Source organism: Solenopsis invicta, chromosome 5, assembly GCF_016802725.1.
Source record: "Solenopsis invicta isolate M01_SB chromosome 5, UNIL_Sinv_3.0, whole genome shotgun sequence".
Classification (NCBI taxonomy): domain Eukaryota; kingdom Metazoa; phylum Arthropoda; class Insecta; order Hymenoptera; family Formicidae; genus Solenopsis; species Solenopsis invicta.
The window spans coordinates 7,301,625-7,318,855 of NC_052668.1; the positions used below are offsets into that span (position 1 = coordinate 7,301,625).

The 17,231-nt window shown below is 35.9% G+C and overlaps 1 protein-coding gene across 2 annotated transcripts; it reads left to right on the forward strand.

The window, feature by feature from the left end:
* The first annotated feature begins 806 nt into the window (after positions 1–806).
* LOC120357826 lies at positions 807–2,953 on the forward strand. 2 transcript variants are annotated; one of them, XM_039449487.1, is made up of 5 exons: positions 808–1,136; positions 1,297–1,544; positions 1,645–1,731; positions 1,831–1,929; positions 2,031–2,953. In XM_039449487.1, exons 1-5 carry the CDS (start codon positions 1,072–1,074, stop codon positions 2,312–2,314), a joined length of 783 nt encoding a protein of 260 aa, XP_039305421.1. In that variant the 5' UTR covers positions 808–1,071; the 3' UTR covers positions 2,315–2,953. The 2 variants fall into 2 exon arrangements, with proteins under 2 accessions (XP_039305422.1, XP_039305421.1); XM_039449488.1 differs by lacking the exon at positions 1,645–1,731 and having other exon boundaries at positions 807–1,136.
* The last annotated feature ends 14,278 nt before the right edge of the window (positions 2,954–17,231 follow it).

Consider the following 17,231-nt stretch of genomic DNA (forward strand, 5'->3'; position numbering starts at 1 on the left):
ATGTACGTAACGTTTCACGTTTCATGTTTCTCACGTTTAGTTTAACGTTTTTCATGTTTTTTCACGTTTAGTTTAACGTTTTTCATGTTTTTTTCACGTTTAGTTTAACGTTTTTCATGTTTAGATTAACGTTTTTTTCATGTTTCACGTTTCATGTACATCATGTTTCATGTATGTCATGTTTTATGTTTCATGTACGTCATGTTTCATGTACGTCATGTTTCACGTTTCATGTACGTCATGTTTCATGTACGTCACGTTTCATGTATGTCATGTTTCACGTTTCATGTACGTCATGTTTCATGTACGTCATGTTTCACGTTTCATGTACAACGTTGCCAGACCGCAAAAACGTGTCGTGACACGTTCGAACGATAACGATGATGATGAAATTGTTTGATAAAGGGGAAAAGTATCCCCCACTCCTTTACAATTGCAGAAGCTTTAATCTTCCTACAAACGTCGCAATTTATAATCAGTTTTGAATCAGTCGCTCGTTTGAACGGTTCTGAGACAACGCATCTCTCTCTCGGTATAAACAATGGCAAACTATTACGTTCCAATCCAGACTGAAGCGTGCAAGAGATCGTAAGTATCTTTATATTTAAATTACGTTTTATACATTTATTGTACGTTTTACTTATCTCTCCGTTTTTTTCAGCACGTCTTTGGAATCGCGGTATACGCCGCGTATTTTGGGTAGAAGGTTTGCGCTAACATCAACTTCCTACAAATGGATTGATGTAGCGATCAACGTTGGATCTGTTTCCTGCTCCGTGGAGATATCGCTCGGCGATACACGCGGCAACCGGATCGTTCTACCCATATATGTAATACTCCTATATTGCTAGAAGAGTGTTGACCGTCAGCCCAAACATTACGGTGCAGACGTATAATAGCCTCTCTCTCGCGAACGGCCCAGCTGATTTGTGCGCATGCGGTTACATTTTTTAAAACACCATTAGGCGCGATTTTCACATAACCTGTTTTCGTGATTTGTGCGTGTGTGCGACGGTAAACAACGCATATTATAAGCGTCCCAAGTGAGACAAACCAAAGAAAAAATTTACAATGGTGCGAATTTGTTTTTTGTGTCAGAAAAAGGCAGCAAAGGATGGAAATTTTGCAATGCACAAGTAAATATCTTACATGTAAAATGTGTATTTATAAAACGTTATACTTATTTTCTCTAATTCAACTTATTTGCATAGCATTATTACACTAGATTTACTGTAACACATGATTGGATTATCAAGCAGTTAACAGCATGATGGAATAAATAATAATTATTTGTAGATTTCCAAAAGAGGTGAGCATTCGGGCACAGTGGTTACATGCCTGCAAATTATCTGACAAGGACAATGTGATACATGTACACATTTGCTCCGATCACTTTGTACCAAGTGATTATAAAAATAGCATAGGACTGTGTAGCAGAAAGTGGTTATTGAAACCAGGAGCAGTGCCTTCCGTTAATGTGCCAAATCCTCCAGCTGCCGAATTGCAGTTCCAGTCAACATCTGAGATTATAATGGACGAGACACGTAAGATTGAAAACATACAAATTTTTTTTATTGAGGGTAGTAAATACTGACAACAGAATTGTTACAGCTATGGTTCAACATTATTCATATTGTTTTATAGGATTAGTGCCTTCTATTGATGTTCCAAATCCTTCAGCTGCCGAACTGCAGTTCCAGTTAACATCTGATTATACAATGGACGAGACACGTAAGATTGAAACATAAAAATTTTTTTTATTGAGGGTAGGAAATACTGACAAGAGTATTGTTACAGCTATGGTTCAACATTATTTATATTGTTTTATAGAATCAGTGCCTTCTATTGATGTTCCTCCAGATTTCACATCAGTTTCAAATGTAGGAGAACTGGAATTTTCAACATCCAAGAATGTGATGGATGAGACACGTAAATTTAAAACTAAACTATTTTTCTTGAGGGTACTAAATACTGAAAGGAGTTGTTATAGCTTTAGTTGAACGTAATCCATGTTGATTTATTAATAACAGGTCACGAGAATGAACAGCTGCATACTCCTCCGAAGAAACGGAGATTTGCAGAACCTCGGTTCATATCAGACATTGTAAGCTCCGATTTCTCAACACCGAAAAGGACTCGAAGAGTCATTGCTATGGTGAACAAAATCCATAATAAAAAACGTAATTTGATCCACAATCTGCAGAAAAAAAATCGAGAGCTGTGTAAACGCATTACCACTTTAGAAGAAATGGTAACGCATTTGCGTAAAGAAGCATTAATATCAGAGGAAGGTGGTGACGCTTTAATGGTATAGTATCTATCGAAATAACGACAAAGGTTGAATCTGGGACTCTATTCTTGAAAACATGCGAATAACTTTCGTTTACGAAAGTAACAGAATAATCAATGAAATTATTCGATTGTATTCTTCCATTGGCTATTTCGTCACTTTCGTATACGTAAGTTATTTGCATGTTTTCAAGAATAGAGCCCCAGTTTGCTCGTATTGTCAATAGCTGCGTTCAGCATTATAAATCAGAGGCATCCGTTTGCTCTTCCACCTCGAAAATTTATAGTATTTATCACGTATACGTATAGATCTTTTAGGTAAAAGAGCAAACGGATGTCTCTGATTTGGAATGCCGAACGCAGCTAATGAAGGTTTGACCAATGAACTGACTTTCATGTCTGATAACACATTTTCTTCTTAAGGTGATAATGTAAATAAAAAAAGTCATATACAAGTCATATACAAGTATGCAAATAGGGTTTCGTAATGATCGTGAACATAATAAAATAACATTTAACTGTTCTAAAAAAAATGAAAAACTTATGTTTAGTGCAAATTTTATTTGTCATTTATTTATAGGACTGATAAGACTGTGCTATGATAATTTTTTAAAGATTGAGCAAATATTTTCAGATATAAAGAAAGATGAGACAAACAAAGTAACTTTTCGGACTTTTTTATTATTTACTGTTTATTTATGAAAATATTTTTTTTATATTTACATTTATGGATCATTTTATGAAGAGAATGAGCTATCAGGCATCAAAATTGGTTCAAAATCTAATCAGACCCGCAGTTTGCGCAGATTGCTTGAGGTTTAATCTTGTTAAAGCTGCTTCAAATGTAGTCCACCTTCTGAAGTTGAAAAATATCTCTTTTATATTTTGATATTCCTAAGTATAAACTTAAAAAAACTGAAGTGTTAAAATTCGCTGTCATCGAACGAGAGAGAAGAAGCAACATAAATTTTAAAATTGTAATTTTAATTTTTCTTAAGAGTGTCCAGATTTGAACCGAAACGTTTAAAATAGATTTATATTAAATAATTAAATTCCTTTGGTCATGAATTAGCCACAGAGACAAGTAACATCGTGCTAAAATACCGACAATGAAATAAAATGGGATAAACTGTCTCTGGTCACTTAATGTTTTCTACTAATATTTCGCGCAAACTTTAAAGGGTTGTTCACACAATGACGTTAATGCAATTGAAATTCAAAATATTTATATTTTGATTTACAATTGGATAAGTCCTATTATATTCGCGTGGTACTCATTGCCGTTTGTCATATTGCACTGCATATGAACACATCTCGTCAGCTGTATTAAATAACAGGTGAGAAAACTAAATTTGAAAAACATAATTTTGAAATTACTATTAACATATACAAAAAAGAATTATAAGTTGTTTATAATTTTATTGTCTATACAATTTATTCAGAATTTTATTGAATATTATAGCATGCAAAAACAAAAATCAACTTTTTACAGAAATTGTAAAATGATATTTGTGCTACATTTTTTTCTTTTTATTGATACCAATCAAAACAAATGTGCAGTAATTTTTTTTCTTTCATAGGCCATGATGCCTGAAAAGGTGAAACACATGTTAAACAGAAAACTGAAAGGCAATAGACGTTACTCACCTGAACTTCGCAGTTTCGCACTCACATTACATTTCTATTCACCAAAAGCTTACGGTTACGTAAGAAAAATGTGGGACAACCTGCTGCCAAACCCTTCTACCATCCGAAATTGGTACCGAGTCGTTGATGGAGGCCCGGGTTTCACGAAAGAAGCATTAAATGCCATAGCACTACGAGCGGAAGGACCAAAACCGGTTATCGTTAATCTAGTCATAGACGAAATGGCTATTCGTGAGCAGTGCATCTACGATAAAAATAGATTTCATGGTGGTATCGATTACGGAACCACCGACGAATGTGACAATGACAACGACAATGTGCCTACAGCAAAAAACGCGCTAATGTTTATGGCAGTATCCTTAAATGACAACTGGAAAGTACCAATTGGGTATTTTTTAATAAAATCGTTAAATGGCAGTGAACGAGCAAATTTACTCACCCAGGCATTGCAAACATTAGAAGATTACAAGTGCAAAGTATACTCGATAACGATGGATGGCGCATCATCAAATCTCAGCATGTGTACTGTTTTGGGTGCTAATTTTCAATACGGGCCTAATTTCAAGCCATACGAGGTGTGTTCAAAAAGTATCGCGAATTTTGAATTTTCGCGGGTTACGTATATTCGAATTTCGATCTTTTTGTGGCGTTATGTTGGTACTCATGTCTCTCACTTATGCCGACAAGCTCGGCCATTTTGAATGTTCACTTAATTGTTGACAGCTGCTTTGCTTGCACGTGTTTTGGATCGTCTTCGATTTTTACCTATTCAAAAAAATGGATCAAAGAACCTGTATCAAATTTTGTGTGAAAAACGAAATTAAGTGCGCGGATGCATTCCGAATGTTGACTGTGGCATACGGAGAAGCTACCTTGGACCGAAGCAACGTTTATCGGTGGTACAAAATGTTCTCAGAAGGCCGAGAAGATGTGAACGACGAAGAGCGTGCCGGACGCCCGAGCACTTCAACAACAGACGAAAAAATTAATGAAGTGGAGAAAATGGTATTGGCCAATCGTCGAATCACCGTTAGAGAAGTTGCTGAGGACCTAAACATATCGATTGGCTCGTGCCATTCGATTTTTATCAATGATTTGGGCATGAGACGGGTCGCCGCGAAATTCGTACCAAAATTGCTCAATTGCGACCAAAAACAGCATCGCATGAACATTGCTAATGAGATGTTGGACTCTGTCCGCGACGACCCAAATTTGCTCCAGAGGGTCATAACTGGTGACGAATCGTGGGTTTATGGTTATGACGTGGAAACCAAAGCTCAATCATCTCAATGGAAGCTGCCGCACGAACCAAGACCGAAAAAAGCGCACCAAGTTCGGTCGAATGTGAAAGTTTTGCTGACAGTTTTCTTCGATTGCAGGGGCGTGGTGCATCATGAGTTCTTGCCACAGGGTAGAACGGTCAATAAGGAATATTACCTGCAAGTTATGCGCAATTTGCGCGAAGCAATCCGCCAGAAACGCCCGGATTTGTGGAAGAACAAAAATTGGCTTTTGCACCACGATAACGCCCCTGCTCACACATCGTTGCTTGTGCGCGACTTTTTGGCCAAAAACAACACACTAATGATGCCGCAGCCACCGTATTCCCCAGATCTGGCCCCCTATGACTTTTTCTTGTTCCCTAAACTGAAGAGGCCCATGAAAGGACGACGTTACGCTACGCTTGACGAGATAAAGACGACATCGAAGGAGGAGCTGAACAAGATAAAAAAAAATGATTTTTTGAAGTGCTTCGAAGATTGGAAAAACCGTTGGCACAAGTGTATAATATCTCATGGGGATTACTTTGAAGGGGACAAAATAGATATTCATGAATAAATAAATAATTTTTGAAAAAACACAAAATTCGCGATACTTTTTGAACACACCTCGTATTTTATAAATCCAGCTACCTCTGAGCAATGTTTTGTTTTTCTCGATCTGTGTCATGCCATTAAATTGGTCCGAAACACTCTTGGAGACAAAAAAATTCTTATGACTATTGACGATAAGAAAATTATGTGGGACTTTATTGTTAAACTTCATCAGTTCCAAAAAGAACAAGGTTTACGAGCAGCTAATAAGTTAACCAATAAACATATTAACTATCAAAATAGTAGAATGAATGTCAAATTAGCGATGCAAACACTTAGCAATAGCGTCTATAAAGCTTTCGTTTTTTTAATGCAGTTAAATGACAATTCGGTGAAAAGTAAATTTGAAGGCTGCATGCCAACTGCTGAATTTTGTCTCCAATTTAACAACATGGCTGATATGCTCAATTGTAAAAATCGGTTTTCAAAAGAAACATTTAATACGCCTCTAACCGACGATAATTATGTGCAATTAAAAGCTTTCGCGGATGATTTTGAGACTTACATCAACACGCTGTGCGATCAAAATGGCACTCCCATTCTCAGGACTAGCCGAAAAACAGGTTTTCTCGGAATAATTGTATGTCTCAGGAATATGTTTAGCCTATTTGATAAAATAAAATTAGTAGGTCTAACTTATCTTTTGACATACAAATTAACCCAAGATTATCTGGAAACATTTTTCAGCGCAATTAGAAGCCGAGGAGGGTTCAATAACAACCCTAATGCCCAACAACTCAAAAGTGCGTATAAACGATTGTTAATTAGACACGAAGTTAAAGAGTTCGAGAATGGTAATTGCCTTTTTGACGGAATAGACATACTGCACGTCTCGTCTAATGTAAAAAATGTAAAATGCCCAATTGGTGATTCCAGTTTTTTACACGAATCCATTGATTTCGGCCACGACTATATTAAAACATATTGGGACTTGTCACCATATGTTGAAAATATAATTTTGTACATCGCAGGTTACGTTAGCAAACACGTTAGCGATAGCTTGCATTGTGATATATGTCGGGCTCAAGTAGTAGGATCAAAAATGCCTTTGCTGTCGGCGATAAAAAACAGAGGACCCTATATTGCACCATCTGCAGATGTTTGCACGATTTGTCGCATGTGTGAAAAAATTATCCGAGAAAACGATGGTTTAATGAAAAAGAATATTAAGCGCGAGCTACTTAATAAAACTTTTAATCGCATTGGCATTCCGTTTTCGAATGATGTGATGGATAATCATGTATTATCTCAAGACATTTTAGATAATCATCGCACTCAGTTGTGCAAAAATATTATAGAATTATATCTTAATATTCGATTATTTTACGAAGCCCATAAAATGTCTGAAAAGGAAGTTTATCTTAGAAATAAATACACAAAATTAATATTATTTAATCACGACTAATTATGTAAAAATATTCATAGAAATGTAACATTATACATATTACGTAACCGATTACAAGAAATTGTTGTGGACATGAGCGCAATCTTTAGTTTATCCTACATTTCACAAATTCAAAAAAATCCAAATAAAATGTATTTCTTATAATTTCACATAAAATTTGATCCGATCTAATATGTACGTTTTTTTTATGTATTTGCTTATGCACCACCATTTCTCTTTTCTGAAAGATTACTGATGAGATCATTTATTTCATGAAATTTTTATTTCATAAAATTTGAAAAAATATTTACGAGATATTTTATGCCAAAATCGTCGGATTAAGGCATAAAATATTTTGTATTCCATTTTTTTCTATTTTACTCGTACTTTTTACGCTAAATATTCTGAGGAAGTAATTAAATCTTAAGATTGTTCCATTTAAAACAGTAATAATGACTTGCTTGAACTATGAAAAACGCTTTTATCTAAAAAGATTACATTTTCCTATTCCATATCTTATTCTCGAGATATTTTAGAATGTCCATTAAAATGAAAAACCCTACACCTATAATTTCAATCATTCTCTTCAAATATTATTATTCGTTAATTAACATTTATCCGTTAGAAGTTGCAAATAAGCATTCGGTCGCGACCGGGTAATGTTTTTTCTGTTTCGCGTCCTTTCCGTCTCATTTCCTAATCCTTGTCTCTCGCTCACACTCACTCAATAGACGCGCCTGCGCATAATGAGGCTTGACCGTCCATGCCCATATTTGGAATTCGTGCATCTCTTTTTTACGGGGCTCGTCCCGCTCATTGTGAAGATACGGAACTAACAATATAGGAGTATTACATATATGGTTCTACCTTATAAAACGTGGAGAGCTCTGTTAGATAAACGTGCGGATTTCGAGCGATTCGTCCAGTCAACCGAAGCACCATCGTTACCGATTCATGATCTTACCGTGCAACTCGTGAAACTGCGCGATGAAAATATTGTTAAATTATCGTTGCACGATGCTTGTATTTACCTAAAACCTGCAACTATGTTATTTATATTCAACCTGGAACATTGTGTCGAGCACATGTATTATACGCTGCATCAAAGCATTGCAACTGCGACTGAGAAATTTAAACATTTTGTAACATTTTTGCGTCAAAACTTTGCCATGAACAAACCAGACGCGACAGAATTATTGCGCAAATTTTACGATAAGAGTTCGCAAATTGAGTGTGAATTAATAGCTTACGCTATTGATACTATTGTGAACAAAGCATTACATGAACAATAAAAAAAGGATTTTAAAAACCTCTTTAAAATGTATTTGAAAATCTATCCTTATCCATTGTTTCCTATTTTCTTAGTAAATAATATGCGAGATAGTAGACATTAAGGAGGCGCGCGAAAGAAACAAGCATGGCGAGGTGGGGGAGACTAAACGCGCAAGCATGCCCGTTACCGCGTACGGGAAAATCGAGCGAGCGAGTAAGCGAGCGAGGGACGGAGAGAGCGAATGCGTAAGCGCCAGCGGGTGGCAGCAGCGGTGGATGGTGGTGGTGCCAGCGGCGGCGGCAGATCGCCCCAGCGGACCCCGCGTTAGACAGCGCGCATCCCCTCCGCGTACGCGGCGGCGGCGGCGGCGGCGGCGGCGGCGGCGGCGGGCCCCGCGGAAATAGCCGCGCACACCCCTTCGCCATCGTATCGCTTATCCCCCTCATGATGACAGACATTTCCGATTTCAAAGAACAGTCATACACACCTCCTCGCGGTGTGATTTATTATGTTTATGTAAACAGAGTGACAGGTACATGGTCCATGTTTACAGTAAATGGTTAGTAGTTGCCTCCACGCGGCACATTTCAAAGGTGTCGGTCAAGAACATGGTCCTCGAATCGTTATCTCTGTTTACTTAAACATTGATTACGAAGAACTACCGGTTAGGTTTACACGTGTGACCTCGTTTTAAGCCCCCCCTCCCCCTCCTCCAACCGGTTTGGTCCACCCGCGGGACCTTATCGCCAGTTAGGTCCCCCCGCGCAACCCGAAATATTCCCCCCCCTTCCCCGCACCCCCCTGAGATCCCCGAGTTAGAATCCGCCTATGCATTCTACTTGCTTTTCCCTCCTCATCGCGCCGCGCCTATAGCCGCGGCTGCTTACGTCTTGGCGACCGGCGGGCGGTCCTTGCGCGCGGTGATACGCGCTTATTCGCAGACTTTATTAATTTTTATTTCGTTAACTATGGCAAATATTAAAAAATGGTAAAGAACTTTTCTGCTCAGTTTTACTTGATCTATCAATCCACGAAACTAAGGGCAGTAATTACCTGACACCCTGCATATATATATATATACCCTATGATCAGAAAGTACCGGGAATTTTTAAATAAAACAAAATAGAGTTAAATTTCAGGCAAATTTATTTTATCTCCTTCAAAATATGATCCATCTGAAGCAACACACATGTGCCAACGCTTGACCCAGTCCTCCATGCATCCCTGGTAGGCCGACGAAGGGATGGCCTTTAGTTCCCTCGTCGCATTCTCTTTGATCTCCTCGATCGACTGAAATCTCTTTCCACGAAGTGGCAACTTCAACTTGGGGAACAAAAAAAAGTCGCACGGGGCCATATCAGGTGAATACGGTGCTTGCTTGATGGTATTTACTTGATGTTTGGTCAAATAATTCAGTACATTTCGGGCTCGGTGCGATGGTGCGTTATCATCATACAAAATCCAAGAATTGTCGGCCCACATTTCCGGCCGTTTGCGACGTACATCATCTCTCAAACGCTTCAAAACGGATAAATAATATTCTTTGTTGACTGTCTGGTCCGGTGGAAGGTACTCATAGTGCACAACGCCTTGGCAATCGAAGTAAACAGTCAACATCACCTTCACTTTTGAGCGGCTTTGACGCGGTTTTTTCGGTTTCGGCTCGTCTTCGAAGCGCCACTCGGACGATTGTTGCTTTGTTTCCATGTCAAATTCATAGACCCATGTCTCGTCGCCCGTAATTATCCGTTTCATGAAGGTTGGATCACTTTGGGCTTCAGAAATCATCTCTTCAGCAACTGTCTTTCGGTGGTGTTTTTGCAAGAAATTCAGATCCTTCGGAACGAGCCTGGCTGCCAAGCGTCTTATACCCAAAACATCAACCACAATATGCTGTGCCGTTCCATATGCAATGCCAAGTTCACTAGACATCTCTCTTAAGCTGGTATGACGATTTTCAAGCACCATTTCTTTCACTTTCTTCACGTTTTCATCGGTGTTCGACGTCGATGGACGTCCGGAACGAGGGAAATCTTCCACCACTGTACGACCACTTTTAAAGTCTTTATACCACTCGTATGCTCTTGTTTTTGATAGAGCAGATTCGCAAAATGCTTTTTGCAACATTTTCAGTGCATCGGCACACGAAATTTCGTTCGCAACACAAAATTTCAAATAAACTCTTTGTTCAACAAAATTATTCATGGTAAAATGCAAAATAAAAAAAGTTGACTGATATAAACAAACGCCAGGCCAGACACTAATGATCGGATGGCACTAAAACCTGACAGATGTGCGTCTTAAGGTCGTACCAACATAAGAAAAAAAAATAAACCGGTTCCCGCATGCGCGGTACTTTTAAATAAAAAATTCCCGGTACTTTCTGATCATAGGGTATACATATATATATATTTTTTTTATTTTAAATATTTTTATTTTTATATATTTGGGTATAAACTCTTATGCAATAGTGAGTACTAAAAGATTATAAAATTTATAGTTATAAAGCAATTAAATTATCAACAAAGTAAGAAAAGGCTCCGAAGAATATAAATATAAATATAAATACAAGGTTGCCTATAGAACCGACACTAGGTGTTGGTGTGTAAATATATATTTGACAATTAGTTACAATATACGTTTTGATCCGACATTAGAATCACCTTTAGTAAAGACGCGAAAATTGCGATAATTAACATCGAAAGCTCATCCAGGATCAATGCCAAGTTGAGGGGACGCGTATGGTCCGAATTGTTACATAAATTTTGGCCGTCATAACGGAAACGAATGAATCTGAGTGAACGGGCAACGATTGGCTGCGTCTGAACAGAGCGGGGCCGAGCCGTTACATAAATTTTTAAGTGTTTGATTGTTACACTAATTCGGAAAAAAAAACGCAAATTGATTAACAATAGAAAAAATAAGGAAATTAGCGGACAAAATATAATGAGATTTACACGGATACAGTTGATAGGCGAAAACAATCAGCGACTGACAGCGTCTGAACAGCGCGAGTAATCTCAGAACACTGAACGGTAGAGCGTGACAAACACATGTATGATCGTCGAGAGAATATTGGGAGATGGAAACATCAGGAATCAGCAAACAGATCACTGTACAGGGGGTCTAAGAAATTAGTATCCGTTTGTAAGTTTAGTGGCTGCTTTTGTTTTCGTATGAAAATCATTTCAGATGTCAATCTCTTATTCAGTATTTTTTCCCTGTCAAGTATTTCCACATTATTCCAATCAAAATCGTGTGATAAATTGATTCTGTGGTCCGTAATGACCGAGGGCTGAGACGTATTTCTAGTGATGTGGTTCTTATATTCCAAGACTCTAGTGTTCAAAAGCCTGCCTGTCTGCCCAACGTATAAGGTATCGCTCTTTTCTTTACCATTCTGTATGTTAATGTCATCTCTGATAAATTTAAAAATCTCTTCAAACACGATTCTAACGTACACATAGCCTACACAAGCCTCAACAAACTAAATAAATTTATCAGGGTACCAAAGGACCAGCTCCCAGTTTGGTGTCATTTATAAAATTAACTGTATAGACTGCGATGCCTCATACGTTGGGCAGACAGGCAGGCTTTTGAACACTAGAGTCTAGGAACATAAGAACCACATCACTAGAAATACGTCTCAGCCCTCGGTCATTACGGACCACAGAATTAATTTATCACACGATTTTGATTGGAATAATGTGGAAATACTTGAAAGAGAAAAGATACTGAATAAGAGATTGACATCTAAAATAATTTTCATACGAAAACAAAAGCAGCCACTAAATTTACAAACGGATACTAATTTCTTAGACCACCTGTACAGTGATCTGTTTGCTGACTCCTGATGGTTCCATCTCTCAATATTTTCTCGACGATTATACATGTGTTAGTCACGCTCTACCGTTCAGTGTTCTGAGATTACTCGCGCTGTTCGGACGCCGTCAGTCGTTGATTGTTTTCGCCTATCAACTGTATCCGTGTAAGTCTCATTATATTTTGTTCGCTAATTTTTTTATTTTTTCTATTGTTAATCAATCTGCGCTTTTTTCCCGAACTAGTATGACGGTTAAACACTTAAAAATTTATGTAACGGTTTGGACCCCGCTCTGTTCAGACGCAGCCAATCGTTGCCCGTTCACTCAGATTCATTCGTTTCCGTTATGACGGTCAAAATTTATGTAACGACTTGGACCATACACGTCCCCTCAACTTGGCATTGATCCTGGATGAGCTTTCGATGTTAATTATCGCAATTTTCGCGTCTTTACTGAAGATAATCTTAATGTCGGATCGAAACATATATTGTAACTAATTGTCAAATATATATTTACACACCAACACCCAGTGTCGGCTCTATAGGCAACCTTGTATTTATATTTATATTTACAATTAAATTATATTACTTTAAATTTATTTACATTTTTATATTTATCATACAGAATCCTAACTTAACTTAAAGAGGTTCTCCAGTTACAAAGTGAGTCAAAGCATCCGTAGTCTTGTGCTTGACTAGTTGATTTGGCAACGCTGTGTAAAAATGATACATATGTATATACAAATGTCTACGTTACAAACTTTACCAAATATATAATTTAAACAATAAACATAACAGTGTGTCAAAATGGACGTGAATTATCATTATCATTTCTAGTTGTCATTTACCTAATCTCATAATCAAAAACATGTTTTTATCAAAACCTTATAACTTGAGTCCTTCATACAAAATAGAGCCTCTATTCTATTTTAATTATTATTAATTCACTATTTTCATTTTAATAATCATAAATAAGAGGTAAATAAAAAGCAGACGTACGATTATAACAGCAAGATTGATCATGCACTCGACGTATTTAATGCGCTGTTGCCATATCTACTCAAAATACAGATGAAGCTATTGAGAAAGGTTATTTTTCACCCTAAATGAATTTTTATATATTTACAGCCAATGAACGCATATTACAAAAATGAATAAATAATCTTTAAATATTTTACTAATAGTACAAAAATTGTCATTACAGTGTCATATTTTTGAGATGTGCACGTAAACATTTGCCAAAACTGCAGTTTTCTATAAGATATTGTATTAGATTTATGAAATTTTAATCATTAATATCTTGCTTATAAACCAACCTCGGGCCTTGAAAATTTAACTGTGACTTTTATATATATGTATATGAAGAAGATTTACGACATAAAATCACTAGAGCTGTTGAAAGTATTACAACAGAAATGCTGCAGTTAACAATAAGAAACATTATAAAACGCGTTGAATGCTGTATCGATCATGATGGTAACAATTTCGAACCATTTCTTAATTAATTTGTTAATAAATATTTCATAAAAAAACAATGTTTACTTTCTCAACCTATTTGATATTCCAAATTTGTTCAACAATACTCGATCCAAATTATTACTTTAATACTTTGCATGCCGATTATCTCGTAAACGATGCGTCGTAGCAATTTTTTTCCTAATATAATTTTGATTGAAAATTACCTCTACTATGTAAATATGCAAAAAAAATTATAGGTACCCATTTAAAAAACCTACATTGACCTTCATAACTCAAAAAGGTGACGAGTAAAAAAAATTTCTTTACGTGCATTTTGTAGCCGACTAAAAACCATGTAAATTTTCCTTATTAAACTTTCTTCTAACTTCAACCAGTTACGAGATATTTGCTCGGACATTTATGGACGGACACCCTGTATATATATATATATATATATATATATATATATATATATATATATATGTATGTGTGTGTATATATATATATATCTTACAGTGTACTAAATTTCAGAATTTTTTCATATTTCTTTCTGATTGCTGGAGAACCTCCTTAACAAGTAATATTCACACTCTATCATATCTATATAAATAAACTGTAATAATGTAAACTAAATTTTTATACTTTCTTATTTTAAAAATTAGAGTGATGCCTAAGATCATTGTGAATAAGACGTCAAAAATATCACAATATTTTAAATGTCTTATAGATGTCCTAAAAATTGTAAGACAGAGCATTATACGTCTCACTTTCTGAAGTCAAGGAGATGTCAAAAACGAACAACAGAAATCTCAACGACGTCTTTTGGACACGTAAAAGACATCCTTTAGACGTTTACAGGCGTTTCCCAGACTTTGCAATCCAACTTTTAGACGAACTGGAGATTTCAAGACGTGTGTCTGAACTCTGACGTCTTATAAAAGACAGAAACACGTATTGTAGACACCTTGTATCGTCTACAATACAGTCGCTACGATATTACGACGTTGCGACGGACCAATCAAAGAAGAGAATATATGATTTTTTTTTCTTGATTGGGCCGTCGCAGAGTCGTAACATCTTAACGACTGCATTGTACACCCCGCATTAGACATCTTATATTCCGATTCCTGACGCCAATGAGACGTCCAACAGACGACTTATTTTTCGATTCTGTCTAATAGACGTATAACAAACGTCTTTACACATACAAAAAGACGTCTTTTAGACGTCCAACAGACGTCTTTCAAACATTTTAACCCAGCTGTTAGACTTCCCGAAAAATTTTTGACGTCTTTTAATTGTTAGAAAATAGAGTTATTTTTAATTTATAATCAAAAGTGCGTCTTTCAAACGTAAGAAAGGCGTCTTTCAGACGTCAGAAGGTCGTCTTTCAGACGTCAAAAATAGAAAAATAAGACGTCTGAAAACGGGACATAAAACGTCTTATCAAACATCTAAAAGACGTCTTTCAGACGTCACAATGTTCTTTGAGAAGCTCTTGTTATTAATCTCGTTATATTGGAATTTAGGATGCCGCGTTGATGCAAGTCTGATTTCGCATTCTCACTCAGTGACTACATAGTTTTAAATAGTTTTTTGTAGTATTTAGTTTCACGAGTGTTCAATATGTAAGAGCAGCAAATTTTCATCAAAGGTCAGTAAATGATTTATCATATTGACACAGGTATAAGTTAGGTTTCCCCGTGTATCTAATAAAAGTATTGTTAAAATTACATAAATCAAATTTTAAATATTACTATATTTGATTTATAAATATTAGTCATATCTTAATCGTTTCTATTAGTCCGCGTATTTACGTCCATTTTTTTCTACGATATGTTATCACATATAACATGAATTAATATGGTGTCAATTTTTTGTCATATTAAACTTCTTCCATGACGCCGTGACGATAAACGACGGTTTTGACATCATATTAACGTCAGTTTGACTAAATACATACCCAGCAAACATTTTGTACGCAGAAGGATATCAAATTGGCACCAAGTTCCAGCGGAATTTTACCAAAACCGTATCTTACTGTGTCCGCATTAGGATGCCCAATGTAAACCAAATCTGATGAACATATCTGAAGTCAAATTGAAACCAATATCAGAACAAATTTGATAATAATAATGTGATGACAAAATGGCATCAAACACAAACCAAATCTGTTATCAAATGCGTTGACAAAATAATGCTAAATACAAACCAAATCTGTTTTTAAACGTGCTGACAAAATCACACCAAATAAAGATCAAATCTGATGTTTCCGAGATCAACAAAAAAATTTATTTTTTTTAAACAGATTTTGTTATTCTTATAGCTTAATCTATATCCACTGTTTCACATATAACATTTTAATTTACTTATTACAATTACGCATTATTTTATAAATTTTTGAAAACGCATGTCGACACCGGCGGAATTCGAACCTAAGATTTCGGAATAACAACCTAACACGTTAACACTGAGCTAATCTTACACATGTGATATCGTTAATAAAAAGTTATATTTAAAATAAAGCTGAATTGAAACGAAAGAGACTTGCGTTTTAAATATCGCGCGAACACTATCACTAACCCTATGATTATTTTGTCTTATTGTTAGATATTTTTAATATAAACTATATAAGTATTTAAAATCTTTTCCTGGCCAGATCAGTCAAAAAATAACAATTAGAAGTAGTATCGAAGCATAATAAAACATTATTGACGTAAAGAGTACGTTGCAAAAGTCAATTTTGCAATTAATTGTTATAAACAAATTATTAAAAATGATTATAGAGGAAAACTGATTGCACCAATCGATTCACCGGGAAAAATTACTAAAGAAACATATATGACGCTTTCTTAATTGTTATAGTTTTTATAATTGTTATAAACAAATTAGTTGCATAATTGTTTTGACAAAAAGATAATGGTAAAATTTCGTAAAAAGAGCATTTTGTGCGTAATGTAACATTTTGTCCTTGTTTAACTTTTGGTGATCAACAAGGATTATGTCATGCGCATTATGCGCTTTACGGAATTCAACTAATGTTGCATTCTTGTTTGATAAATGCTGACATTTTCGTAATAGCAAGCTTGCTTACTATCTGCCATCAATTTGTCAATCATACAAACAACAGATCTGTCTGCTATCAACTTCCAATCTGTCGTGTATTTTCACAAAGAAATAATATTGCACTCTTGCGTGAAAATTGCTAACATTTGTGCAATAGCAAACTTGTTTAATATTTGTTATAAACTCGTCAAAACTTTCAACAAATTTACTTGCTTTTCAACGCCAATTTGCCAATATACTCTGCCAACAAGGTTGTAATATATTTGGTACAAATCTGCTAAAAGTACCGGAAATGTATGCAGACCATATGCGGACTAAAATCTGTTACCAACCTTTACAGTTGCAGAAATGGTTATAGGGGTAGTTTTTACAGGGATGATTTAAATATTTATAGAGATGTTACATATCATTCTTCCT